Source organism: Onychomys torridus, chromosome 6 (assembly GCF_903995425.1).
Source record: "Onychomys torridus chromosome 6, mOncTor1.1, whole genome shotgun sequence".
NCBI classification, from domain to species: domain Eukaryota; kingdom Metazoa; phylum Chordata; class Mammalia; order Rodentia; family Cricetidae; genus Onychomys; species Onychomys torridus.
The window spans coordinates 63,787,251-63,800,852 of record NC_050448.1 but is presented as its reverse complement, the minus strand read 5'-3'; the positions used below and the strand labels follow the sequence as shown (position 1 = coordinate 63,800,852).

Here is a 13,602-nt window from a genome sequence, read left to right as displayed (position 1 = left end):
TGGGTGCTCCAGTATCTTAAGAGCCACAGTAAGTACTAAATACAGGTCAGTCCCTTACCTGCTGGCGTTGGGACCTTGTGACTGCCATGGCAGCCGCCCTTTGTACCCAGCTGCTTGTGTAAGTAAGCAAGTACAGGGTTGGTTAGACTTCTAGGTAAGGTGCTTCCTGCAGAGGTAGAAAATAGTGTGTTTCCAATTTCACACAGGTGAACAAAAGTCTCTGAAGAGATATCTGGGCCCTTTAAGACTGTGCTACTCTTACCGAAGCACTTTGCTCAGGTCTTTCCTGCCTAATTCCAGTGTCCCTCTCACAGTTACTGTAGAGGTGATTGTTGACTTGTTTCTGTTTCAGGTGTGCGAATATCCGGATGGAACCAAGTCTCTGAAACTGGGAGACTTCGGGCTGGCAACAGTGGTTGAAGGTCCTTTGTACACAGTCTGTGGCACCCCGACTTACGTGGCACCAGAAATCATTGCTGAAACCGGGTGAGGTTCTACTGTTGGTCTCGGGTCATGCCTCGACTTAGGTGAGGAAGGCACATAGCTGTTCCTGCTGCCTTGTGCTCAGTGTATCCTGGGAAGAAAGCCTGGGAAGCAGAGAGGGATGTGACCTAAGCCACGACCTTGACATTAAGGAGTAGCTTGTTGGTATCTGGCTAAGAGCCCTGGGCCTGTGCGTCTGTGCTTTGGTCAGTGTTGGGGGTGGGGACAGTGGTCCCTGATGGTGGTTAGATTGAGAGAAGGCAGATGGCTTTTTCAGGACAGCTCCCGTGACAGGCACGAAGGCAGTTCTTGAGCAGCGCGGCACGTGCTCAGGAGGTCGGCCCTTACCTGCTCTCCCTCACTCTGTTTTCCAGTTATGGCCTGAAGGTGGATGTTTGGGCAGCTGGCGTGATCACATACATCCTTCTCTGTGGATTCCCACCATTCCGGAGGTAATTCTATTTGAATTACAAATTCTCAGACACTTAACTCCTGGCAGAAAGGGAATTGAAAGATGGTGAATAAAATTACCAGTTTAAAATGATATAACTACACCTTTCGCTGTTTATCTTAATTTACAGCCTGCTAGTGCAAACTCGTGTTTTTTCCTGGGTGTTTTGGTATGTATAGATATAAATTGTGCTTGAACACTGGGATCATGCTTGCATACTCTGCCTCGGGGCTGTGACTAGCCTGACCATACTTCAGATATGAGGTCTTTGCTTTGTTTATGAACCTGTGAGCTCCTTCTTGGTTTCACACAGACTCTAGACTTTGCAGCATCTCACTCGTTTTAAGGAGGGTAGGGTTAAAGCTCCTTGAGTGGAAACCGGGATCAGCCAGGTGTCCTTTTCCAAGTCCCTGGTGTAGGTATTACTTTTCTTTTAATCGAGAACAGTGTTTTAAACATCTCAATTTTTATATAAATTTCTAAAGCATTCAGCTTCTTGTAAAACCATCAACTCTTTGTGGTAGTTTTAGCCCTACATGTAACAGTTCTTCTCATGTAACCTGAGAAGTAGAGCTACAGAAAATCTTGGCAGCTCCATGCTGGCCTGGTGGGAACAGAGGTGAACACAGGCATGCTTCAGGCTGGCCAGCCCGGTCACGGGTCCAGGGCTGAGCCAGCCACGTTGGATGCAGCTCTTTCTATCTGTTCCATCATGTGTTCTGGGCAGGTGACTGATGTGGAAGCAGAAGGGCATCTACTAGTACGTGGTTGCCTTCCTGCCCCTCCCTCACTCTGTTGGTGGGTGGCTACCTGTGGTGAGCCAGGTACTGTCATAAGTGATGGCCACAGTGCCCAAGTGCCATCCTCAAAGCTTCGATGTTAGACCCATCTCAGCCACCGTAAGGAACTGCCACAAACTATGTGGTCGATTGGGACTGGAAACTTATTCTCACGATGCTGGAGGCTGGGGGGTTCAAGACCAACACACCAGCAGGTTTGGTGTCTGGTATGGACCTACCTCCTGGGCAAGGTGCAGCCTTCTCAAATTCGCACAGCAGAAGGAAAAGGGCAACCTCTAGGATCTTCTTACTGTCTTAGCTTTTTTTTTGTAAATGGTGTTGTGGTTTGAGTTTAAGGCTTCATGCTAGGCAAGCCCTCTACCACTGAAGTATATCCTCTCTAGGAACTTTCCCAAGAACACTACAATTGTCTTCATGAAGGCTCTGCCCTCCTAACTCTGGCTATGTCCCGAAAGCCCACCTCCTAATGCTGTCCAAGTGAGGATTAAGTTTCCCCATAAGGGGTTTTGAGACATACTTAAACAGCATGCTGTGTGTGTTGCATTGGGCAAGCAAATGAAAAATAGTTTATCTTTTCTTTCCTAACATTTGTTACGAAAACTTCCTGGAAAAAAGGAAGTTTTATTTATTTTTTCTTTGAATTCTGACATTTTCCATTTGAGTTCTATGGTGATTTAACTGGAAATTGCTGTGAGCAGAATGCCACAGAAACGTTAGTCTACTTTGAAGAACTTCTGGTACATGGAGCACAAGAATAATGACCCAAACCAACTGACCAGGTGTGCTTGCTTGCCTGGCTCAGTGGTGGCTAAGCATAGTGTAAATGTGAAGAAATTACCTGAAGGACTCCATGATGTAAGGCGGAAAGGAGGAAGTAGAAGGTGGATCCTATGTGGTCTTTTTATAGCCACTTGGGGACTGGGATGGCTTGGGTGATGATTTTTGTGGGGAGTTAGTCAAATGTAGAAGGATGGTGTGTTTTGCAAACGTGATATCTGGACCAGTTAACATGGAGTTCCTCTTCATGACTTACTCAAGTTCTTATCTAGGAAAAGGGATTTGGGGATCAGCATTAGGGAATGTATACTCACAACTCCCTCTAGTGTTTATGGTTGCTGATGCAGCCAGGGAGCATTGTATATTTATTGTTAAGGAAGTGGGTTCATGTTGGATGTCACTGTCACTGGAGGGTGGCAGCTGCATTGTGAGATGGAGAGGTGAGTTAGGCTTATTCGAACAGCCCACTACATTCTGAAGGGGCTGCCCAGTGTCAGAAAAACCTATCTCACTTTTATGTTTTAAGAAAATGCTTTTCCTCTTTGCTAGTGAGATAATCTGTGACATGAAACATCTCTTCTAGAAGCATCTTCAATGCATAAACATATTAGGCAGATTTTATAACCCACTGTTATATAAAAACATATGGGACATTAAGGATGTGTTGATTTAAGTGATTATTGTCTAGTTTGGATGGCATAAACTTGGGCATATCTGGGGCTGGGGAGGGAGCTCACTGAGTTGGTAGAGGGCTTTGTGACACATGAAGCCCTTGGTCCAGTCTCCAGCACTACATAAATCCCAGGAAGGACAGCACTTGCCCATAATCCCAGCACATAGGACTTGGAATCAAGGAAGATACGAAGTTCAAAGCCATCGTTGGCTATGTAGCAAGTTTGAAGCCATGCTGGGCTATGTGAGACCCTGTCTCAAAAAATAAATAAATAAAAAGCAATGACAGCATATACATAGATGTGTATTATATTAAAGTTCTTTAAGCAAGCATTCCAAGCGCTTTCTTTGTCTTATACGAAGTCACCTTTAACTGGAGGCTTTTGAACTGAGATTGTTGCTTGGAATTCGCTCTTTCATCATCTGTCACTGAAAGAGAGACTGTTTTCTTCTTAATTGCCCGTTTTATACTCGCAGCCCGTTCGTGTAAGGGATATATTGTCTTAGAATAAAAAGCACCCCAAGCGGCCCCACCAGACCTTGTAGTATAAACGTGAAGGTAAATCCAGTGTGGATTCAAACCGAGTAGCTGTTTGTACCTGATTACCAGGCTTGGTGGACGGTCCGCAGGGGGATGTTCTTCTCTGGGTGCACAGCTCTGAGGATTGACAGCATTGATCCTTGGGGCCCCATTCTAACTGGTCGGTACTCTGGGGTCTCTTTTGCTGAGCTGGGCTATATCTCTTGGAGTCTGTGGGCTGCTGTACACAGCTGTTGCGGATGGAATCCAGCGTTTAGCTGTGTATTGGCTAAATGATCAGGTCCGTACAAGCTACCTTTGACCCCAGAAAAACTAAAGGGGGCTGAGCAGAGTGATAGAACAGTTTTGAAAGTAGACTTTATGTGTGTCTTCTTCTGACATCGTCTGGTGTGCTCTTGCTTCTAGAGGCTTCTGTAAAATTCCCCTGTGGTCTTTAGTCTCACTCTTGAGCTGATGACAGCAGTGCAAAGGGGAGAGGTCATCCTGCTGCCAAAGAAGTGTGTGGGCACGCACTTCCCAGGCTAGCAATAATGACTCCGCCTGGTGTCCCACCGCCCTGCATGATCTGTTTCTAAGGACTCCACGCTTTGTGCCCCTTGAGAAGGTGGGGACCAAACCCCTCAAAGCTTGGCAGAGATACTCTATGAAATGTGTACTCCCCCGGGTCCTTCCTGATGTGTACTCCTGGATTTTAGTTTTGATCCTAACAGCCTACTCTGAGTTTTCTCTTGGGGCCTGTGGTGGACCAAGAAAGCTAGACATGTTCCCTGTTTCTAGTCCTGCGTTCACCACGTGGGGGAACATCCCACGCCCACACCTTTCCCTTCAGTGGTCACATCCCACTGGGCACTTCCATCCACTGTTGAGTGCCATGGATTTGTGAGACACCATATTGCGTTTGGGGAAGGGGCTTGGGAGACGACCCCTTGAGAGCGTCCGAGGTGCCTTGCCTTGACTGAGCAAGCCTAGCTGGCGTCTTCAGAATGTAGTCAAGTTGTGGTGTGGAGCAAGTCAATGTCACGGTTTCTTAAATCTAGGTTCTGAACTTCATATGATTTTCAGTAATCTTGGTGTCTTATTGAACAAGTAGAAAAAGGCTGAGTAGAAGCTGCTTTTGTGCTGTGAGAGGCATGAGCCATGGTAAATGCCAGTCTTCTCCACGGTTTCCATTATCTGTAATTTCTGGGTTTTTGTTGTGATTTTATATATATCTTTCTCTCTCTCTCCATACACACACACACACACACACACACACACACACACAGACACACACACACACAGACACACACACACACAGAGACACACACAGATACACACACACACACACACATTTTTCTCCCTGAGATGGGCTCTGGCTATGTTTCTTTGGTTGGTCTTGAACCTCTGGGCTCAAGTAATAATATTGCCTCAGCTCTCCAAGTATCTGGTACTTCAGGGACATGCCCCAACACCTGGCTTTCATTTTAACCCTTTATCAGCACACCCTTTGTGGGGCATTGAGTACACAGCCATTCATACCACCCACTGCTGGAACGTTTTCATCTTTCTAAACTGAACCACTCTGCTTGGCTCATTCATTTTCTGTCTCTCTGGTTCCCAGGCCTAGGAAGTATCCTTTGGCTCATTGTCCAGAAGGAAAATTCTGTTCTCACCATGTAGCTATGACCCACAGCTGAGCCTCGACTCCATCCCGTTGCCCAGAGACTCCCAGTGACTCTGATTTTTCCCATTTCTTTGTCACTAGTGAGAACAATCTCCAGGAAGATCTCTTTGACCAGATCTTGGCTGGGAAGCTGGAGTTTCCAGCCCCCTACTGGGACAACATTACAGATTCTGCCAAGGTACTGTGCAGGGCTCTTCCCAGGAACACTGCAGGGGCCTTCATGTGGGGCTGAGCAGCCCCAGCTTGGGCTCAGAGACTTGACTTTTAATGTGTGGTCTTGTAAGTGTACCCTGTAGTTTAGTCTCTGAAGCTGACACCTGGACCACAGTGCCCCCCTCCACTGCTCCTCTAGTGTCCGTAAACGTTCACGCCTTTCTTTCTTAAAGAAGTGTATGTTGGGCACTCCTCACAATATAGTAATAATGAATAAACTAGGTGATGAAAGGCAACGCAATATCCTACTGTGGGGTGAAGATAAAGACCCAAGGTCTTAAGAGAGCCAGTCTTCGTTGCTGCAGATTCAGGGGAGACTTCTCATACACTGCCGGCCTGGGCTGTGGATGTGGGCCATGTCTCAGTTCTACAAGTGGGGTGGTTGACTTCATACTCCATGGCTGAGCTGCTGGGTTGGCTCTTGATTTCTATATTTATGCTGGGATTCCCTTCTTTGTCCTCTGTGGTCTCCTCCCCCTCCCCTCCCCTCCCCTTTCTCCCCTTTATAGGAATTAATCAGTCAAATGCTTCAGGTAAACGTTGAAGCGCGCTGTACTGCGGGGGAGATTCTGAGTCACCCCTGGGTGTCCGTAAGTACCCACATTCCCAGGGATTTATATTGTTTTGGCCAGCAGCATGCTCCCTTGTGTGTGTTTCCCACAGACAGAGTTGGGCATTCAAATTCTATAGCAGATAAAATGTCTGTCCTAATGATCAAGTAGCGTGGGAGAAGATGGCTGATACCAGAGTCCTCCATCTGCTCAGTGAGTAACCTGGATAGTCTGTCCCTTGCTGGATCTCAGTTTACTCATCTGCGAAGTGATGGGGTTGGCCATGATGCCCCTTAAGGATCCCTCCTATGGCTTCTTTCTAGTTGTGGGGTTTATGTTTCCCTAGAGGTGAACATGTTTCAGATGTGACTCTGTGTCCTCGTGGCATGCAGTCCTCCTGTGGACTGGAAAGAGAGATGATCTCTTCCAGAGGTGGCAGAGATGTGCTGGTCACATGCTCCCTCTCGAGGTCAACTCCTGAATACCGGTTAACTAGCCCCAAGGCCATGTCACTGTACCTCCTCCACCCTGCAAACTGCTTCCTTGCTGAGTGACTAATGGAGAAGGTGCCAGTCTCTGTGAGAATTAGGGCTATCAACTGAGTGACTTTTGTACTGGGGACTGAGCTTAAGCATGGGGCATGTTCTCTGCCACTTTGTTCTTTTAACTTAAGAAGTGGGTCAAACCTTAGGCTCAAGCCACATTCCCTCACCAGCCTGCCCATAACCAGAGCTACAGCAAGGCATCACCACACCAGACACACCTTCTTGATTAAAATATAAACTGTTCACTTTTGTATTGCCGTGAGAAGACTTGCCCCAGGAGAGGGTCTCAGAAACCCAAACAATGCCATCCTTCCTTTTCATGGAGACCTGTGCTTTCTCCTTGGTTCGGGGTGGGAATGGATGGCATAATGTCTTTCTGAAGGCATGAGGCATGGCACTGCAGAATGTTGTGTGTCTCTGGCACGTTGACAATGGAGTCCAGGGTATAATGCATGCTAGTCTGGTGCTCTTCCACAGTGCTGTGCAGAGGCAACAATGACCTTTGAAAGAACGGAGCTGCTGCTTGTGGCTGAGAGGAGCCTGTTCAGGAAGTCTCCTTAGGTTGAGGGGGTGGGGGGACTGTAGAGCAGGATGAAGTGCTGAGGGTCCAGAGTCAACTGCATTTGTTTGTCTCCTTTTCTGTAGGATGACGCATCCCAGGAGAATAATATGCAGGCTGAGGTTACAGGTAAACTAAAACGGCACTTTAATAACGCGCTCCCCAAACAGAACAGCACCGCCACCGGGGTCTCCGTTATCATGGTAAGTGGGATGCAGAGCTCTGCGCCAGAGAACTGGGGGCGGCTGGCCTGGCTGCTGAGCTGGAGTTGTCTCTGAACTAGACAGCCAGGGCTCCACCCATGGAAGCTGGTGTCTTCCATGTTCCCGGTTTTCCCGGGAGGATTGCCTGGCATGTGAAGGTGCTTCCGGCCCCATCCCTGACTCTGCATGGCAGGCTAGAGGCTGGTAGGTGCCGTGGAAGCCACAGTGATGGGTCAGGGCTGCCCGCTCCTCTGTGCTGTACATCTAGGGAGAGATGGCCAGCCAGCCCCGCAGGCTGGGCCCTACAGGCAGTCAGGCCCTGCCTCCTCCAGGCTCATGATTCTTGGACGTGTGATTTCCTTGGAACTTGGGATAAGAAACAGCCAAGTAACCAAACTTCCCTTTTTAAAGACAGTGTTTAATTAAAAAAAAAAAAAAAAAAAGTAGTTGGTGTATTTTTAAAGCCATAGAAGAATGCTTTTTTTTTTAAAAAAAAAATTAGTTTTTTATGGTTAAAATTTTAAATAAAAAAGTAACAACGATCCTATTTTTGCACTTCTTCCAAACTACTTAAGGCCACATATCTAAATATTTAAACACATCAAATGAAAAGTAACATTAAGAAAAACCAAAAGCATATAGGACAGAAAAATAAAACACAAGCAAGGTCATTAATTTCCAGCTCCGGGTGGCTGCCCAGGCTGGATCTCTTGTGAAGTGGGGCTGGGAGTCACTCCGAGCATCTCCACCTGCTACTCAGCTAGGGCATCTCCAGCAGCAGCTGCTCTGTCCTGCCCACTCACAGCAGACAGCAGGGCCAGGGGCATGGGCCCCGGGAATCACCCTCTCCTGAGGGGCAGCGGCCTGCAGTGGGCCGTCTCAGCAGCTCTGTCCCCTTCTAGAGCAGCCTCTTGCCACCTGGAAAAGGTTCTCTGTCAGGCAAATGTGGGAGTCCAGGAAGCCACAGACTGCACATTGCCCTTATAGACATGAACACTGCTGTTAGTGAAGCCCCTGCTCCTTCCTGGTACCTGCTGGTCTGTGGTGCTATGCCTTCCTCCAGGGAGGCTGGGTCCATTTGGTAGGCTCCCTCCATTGTCCTTGCAATGTCCTGTGCCCCATGCTAGGAACCGTGTGCCCCCTTTCTTCCCCAGGCACAGCTTGAGTCTATAAACTGGATTTTGTGCCGTCTCATAGGGCTTTGGGATGCTCCATGTCAAGCCCTGGAAGAGTAGAGTTGTGGTTTTTCTTTCCACCATGGCAGTGTCCTACCAAAAACCGGACAAAGTCTGAGATGCCACAGAATTCCGGCTTCTGAGTTGAAAAGAACCATCCCTGTTGAGCTGACAGCAGGAGGACCCTTCCCAGGGATATTTTGAGACTTCTCCCATGAGCAGAAGCAGTGTGCATCTGTGCCGTGCATGGTGTTGTTGGCAGCTTCTGAGGAAATGGAAACCACCAAGAGTCAGCGTTTGTGCGGGGTGTAGCACGTGTGCTTAGCATGTGTGTAGGTCTAACAACCGCCCAAAATAGACATACTCAGCATCTAGTAAAGTCTTCAAGAGAGTTTGTTGGAATCAAATTTCATGATACATTGATTGGCTTTCTAATCTTCTGAGACGTGTAAGCCTGTAGGAGAATTTATCCAGTGGCTCACTGGAATCCGTGGCCATAGGCCTGGGCCCTGCCTCCTGACCACTGAGGCTCAGCTGAGGTTCTAGTGATTGACAGTCCTCCCGTGGGCCAAATGTAAGCTGTGTAAGCTGTGTTCTGGGTAATAATGCAGAACTTACCACATCACTTACCACAGCAGTTTCCCCCTTGCTAATGGAGTTAGTCAGATGTCAGACCCTCTGTTTTAACGGGGTGTTCCTGTGAAAGAACAACCCTTAAGAAGGTGGCTGAATAAAAGCTGCGTGTTGATGTATGTGCAGGAGCCATGGCACATGTTGGTGACATCCAGCTAACCTGAGTTCTCTGCTAAGACTGCAGATTGTGAGCACGAAGGAACTTCCAATGGTATCATTGCATTCAGAATCTCCTGGAGATACTCCTGGGACTCTTTTCTGGCACTCTCTGTTCTCAGTGGTTCAAAGCCAGCCTGCCGAATTTGACCTATTCCTCAAAAGTAGCTGAAGGTTTCTTGCTTGTCTGTCCCCCAATCAGGGCTGGGCCTAGGTGTGGTTGCAGGGTAGGGTATGTGTAACACTTGGGGCCCTCCATCATGTTAACTGTTCATCGAGGCATCCCATTCCTGCGGACAGTTTTAAATTACCTTTATATTGAAAATAACCACAGAATGCTTGTCTCTGGCATTATTTTGTCATTACTGAGTATATGGTCTCAGAAGCAGAAGAGCAGGGTGTGTTTTACAGCTGAAATGTTAAAGACCTCTGTGCATAACTTGAAGACGGGGGCTTGTCTTGGGTCACCCCAGCATTGTCCCCGAAGTTGGTACCCGTGGCTGCAGTGAAAACTATGGTATGGTAGGGACTGATTAATAAAGGTGAGAAGTAGGGGAGTTGATGCTGATGTCTGCGTTTCATTTGGCAGTTTGATTTGACAGTTTGAGAGACATCTCACAGAGAGTCCCGCTCTTTCCCCAGTTGAGACATGGGAAATCCCGAAGCAGATCCTGGTATTCAACATACTGTGTTCATGGGGCCCCCCCTAATTCTCAGCCCCTCTTCCAGCTGCATGCTTGTCTCAGACTTCTGACCCTCAGCTTCCTGCTGGTATGGGTCCTCCAAACCACTGACCTCCTTCTGGCCAGCCTAGCACAGCCCAGCCCAGCACGCCTTTGGGGAGCTTCGTGTTAGACTTCTCAGCTTGTCAGCCTGCTTTCCTGCTCAGAGCGGGCTTCCAGCTGTCCTGTGCCCTGCTCCTGTTTATATAGTGACAGTCCTGTACCTGCTCCTGTTCACATAGTGACAGTCCTGTGCCCTGCTCCCATTTACATAGGTCAAGGGCATCTTTCTGGAAATGACAGCAGGAGATGAGTGTCTTTGTGAGGTTTTTGTGCTTTGTCAAGAGCTGCGTTTATCAGCAAGACAATGTGTGTCAGCCAGTCTCTAGGAAAAGGACGTGATCATGTTGGAGTGAGTGTCAGAGAGGCCAATGGCTCTGTGTCACACTTTGCCTCTCCTTGACAGTCCTCAGCATGCAGATGAAGGGAGTGTATTTGGGAGGTGGCTTCTTTGTCCCAGTGAGGCACAAAGCCTCGGAGACCAGAGGGGCCATCTTGTGGCCGAGGAGGGAAAGACAAGGCACCTTCTCCCCTGGTCTTGCAGAGGAGGAATGTCAGCCAGATAGTACATTCTTTCCAGCCCAGGGGGCGCTCTGCTGACTTTAGCGGGTGATGGTGGTGGTTCGGGGTTACTGTTTGGATCGTGCTGCTTTTGTTGAAAGTAAGTCTGGTTTTTGCCCTGCTTCTCTCCTTCCTGCCTCTCTGCTGCTGCCTTGCTTCCCCTGACTAGGTCCAAGGCCATGGTATGTACTAACTGCACGGCCAGCTTCCGTCTGCCTGCACACGCATGTTCTTTTGGCCAGAAGAGAAGAGGGGAAATAGCTATGGGGTGTGGCTTCCTTCTACCCTGGAGAAAGTCTGGGAGAGAAGTCAGTGCTGCCTGTCTTGTGGGGGTCGGGGGCAGAGGGACCGGCCTGGTCCAGCAGCTCAGGAGCTAGGTTTCAGGCCAGGCTTTACCCACGTACCCCAGTTAGCTGAAGCTGTCCTCTGCAGGCAACGCGTGCTCAGCTTGAGGTTGCCAGGAGCTGTGGGGAGCACGACCCGCTGCCTGTCTTGGGAAGCCTCGTGACCTGTTCTTTTCTCCATCCCTTTTAAAATTTTTAAATCTGTGTTATTGTCCCGGGAGTTAGACTGCAGAATGCCTCCTGTCCTTTTTCATCTTAGGGTGAAGATGGTACCCAAGACCCACAGTCTCTCCAACTTTAGGAAACCCAGTAAAGTGGCACACAGGCTCCAGTGAGGCAAAGGAGACTCCATGCCTGGGGACCCCCAGGATGAGTCAGAAGGAAGTGCTTCCTCTGAGGGCCTCTGTGCCCTTGAGGGGGTGAGCAGATGAATAACGCAAGGGTCCAGCAGGTGCAGGCTCCCTCACAGGGAGAGGGGCAGGCAAAGATACCATGGAGGGTTCGTGTGGCGGCACCCCAGTGGATTCCTGGGCATATTACCCATGCCCTTCGGTTGTAAGGGCATTGTTTATTTCTGACATGTAAGGGCCATCTGTCTGTGTCAAGAACTTTCTTTAGATAAGTGTACTAGCGTACTAGAGTAGCTGGCAGAGACTGGCTGGCATCCAGCACCCGTGGGTGTGGGTGTGGGCCAGACACTCAGAATTCAGGGGCAGCTCACCGCTCAGGCCACCTTGTGCGGGCCAGCACGTTTCTGCCACTCCTCCCCAGTCCCCAACACAGGCTGTGGATAAGGGCAGAGGCAAAGGGCAGCTGCTGGGATGGGGTGGGGGTTGCGGTAAGTGGGGCTCAGTTCCCTAGACTTCCACTGGAGGCCTGGTATATTTCTCCTCTTCTGTTTCTGTCCTGTGCATGCATGCTGTGTCCTGCTTTCTGGTCCTGGTAGTGTGATGGAGCCAAGCCTGGATAATGTGGTGTCTCTGCCGCTCTCTCTCTCTCCAGAACACGGCTCTAGATAAAGAGGGGCAGATTTTCTGCAGCAAGCACTGTCAAGACAGCAGCAAACCCGCCAGGGAGCGGACCTCGCCTGTCCCTCCCCCAGCCCGGGAGGCCCCTCCCCCACCAGAGTCTCCCAAGCCCCCTCGTCCTCCAGCCGCCTCTGGCTGTGATCCTGCAGGGACCTGGCGCCGCCACCGAGACTGAACTCTGCGTAGACAAGCCGGGAGCTGCTCGCCGCCTGCCAGGAAGGCCACTCTTCACCAGGCCTCATCTCCTTGCTGAAAGAGCCTTTCTGTCCTGACTGCTGTTTTGACAGTTTGTTGGCATGTTCTGTCACGGCCTGGGAACAGGACTGGGGTATCATGGAGCCAGTGTTCAGGATGGCCTCGCGTACCCTGGGTTCTGCCCTCTCTAGTTCCGGGCCATGTCACGCCACGTCAGTTGTGGAGACATATTTGGAATGACTCATTTTAAATCAGCGTGTTTCTAGTTGAATAGACACTTGGCCGCTCACACAGACAATGTGCAGCTTTTATCTGGAATTACATTCTTTTTATAGAAATGCATCAGATGAACTAGGATTCTCCTACTGAAGGATACTCCAAGTGCTCCCTTCTCACGGGGACACAGTTGTGATTGTTCCTTTGTAATGTCCTGTGAGAAGCAACATGGCCACCTCCTCTTCATAGGAAGCCCGAGGCTCCTGGCTTCCGAAGAGAAGAAATGATCACCCTCGGATTCCTGACCTAGGGAATGCATCCTGATACCCCAGGAAGCAGCTTCCCTCTGGCTGGGGTGCAGGGCTCACAGACCTAGCAGACACGGCTTCAGTTTCCCCTAACTTTCCCAACACATGTATTAAGCGCTTATGAAGTTGGCCTGGGGCTTTTCAGTGGACTGTGTAGCAGCTCTTGGAAGTGCAGGATGAGCTTGACTGCATCCCCACCAGGCTCTCCTCCCCCTCTGCTGTCCATGAAGAGTACTCCAAAGCCATGGCAGGTCGCTGAGACCCAGCGGGGACTGGGGCGCATGGTGCTCCTTGAATGTCCTGTGACAACCTTCTGGAAGGCTGCTGGCAGTTTTTCCTTTTTTTCCACTGCCCCACACTTTTTAATAATTGTATAGAACTGTGTATTGTTTTACCTGCTTGTCTTCTAAACTGGTGGGCCCTTCAGCTCACTCTCATTGTTAGATTTTTGCCTTCTCCAAGTATCCCCGACCTGCAATAAACTCCTCCCTCTTCGGAAAAGCCATGGGGTGGGCAGAGGTTTCTGTGTGGTTGATTTGGACAGTGCATGTGATCAGGGGCCAGTGTCTGGGACCACTACTGCAAGAGCACACAGATCTTTGCCGTGGCCAAAGTGTATGTGACCACAGGCGCTGAGGCTCAGGACCAAAGCACCAAAATAAGCAAGCTGTTCAGAGAGGGAGCTAGGGACAATAATAGAGAAAGTTGGGGCTCAGAGAAAGTGGGCTGGAGCCGCTTTCCATGCC

General features: G+C 49.4%; 1 protein-coding gene across 7 annotated transcripts in view; it reads left to right on the top strand.

Moving 5' to 3' along the window:
- Positions 1 to 13,375, top strand: part of Dclk2 (doublecortin like kinase 2) — a 130,605-nt gene extending 117,230 nt beyond the window's left edge. For 5 of the 7 annotated variants that reach the window (XM_036191270.1, XM_036191269.1, XM_036191268.1 and 2 more), the window contains 6 exons: positions 353 to 486; positions 858 to 935; positions 5,469 to 5,565; positions 6,110 to 6,190; positions 7,342 to 7,458; positions 12,112 to 13,375. In XM_036191270.1, the coding sequence (XP_036047163.1) occupies positions 353 to 486; positions 858 to 935; positions 5,469 to 5,565; positions 6,110 to 6,190; positions 7,342 to 7,458; positions 12,112 to 12,312 (708 nt within the window). In that variant the 3' untranslated portion in view covers positions 12,313 to 13,375. Of the gene's footprint in view, positions 1 to 352; positions 487 to 857; positions 936 to 5,468; positions 5,566 to 6,109; positions 6,191 to 7,341; positions 7,459 to 10,934; positions 10,948 to 12,111 lie in introns of all 7 variants that reach the window. The other 2 variants (XM_036191274.1, XM_036191273.1) reach the window with 1 other exon arrangement.
- Positions 13,376 to 13,602: the final 227 nt, after the last annotated feature.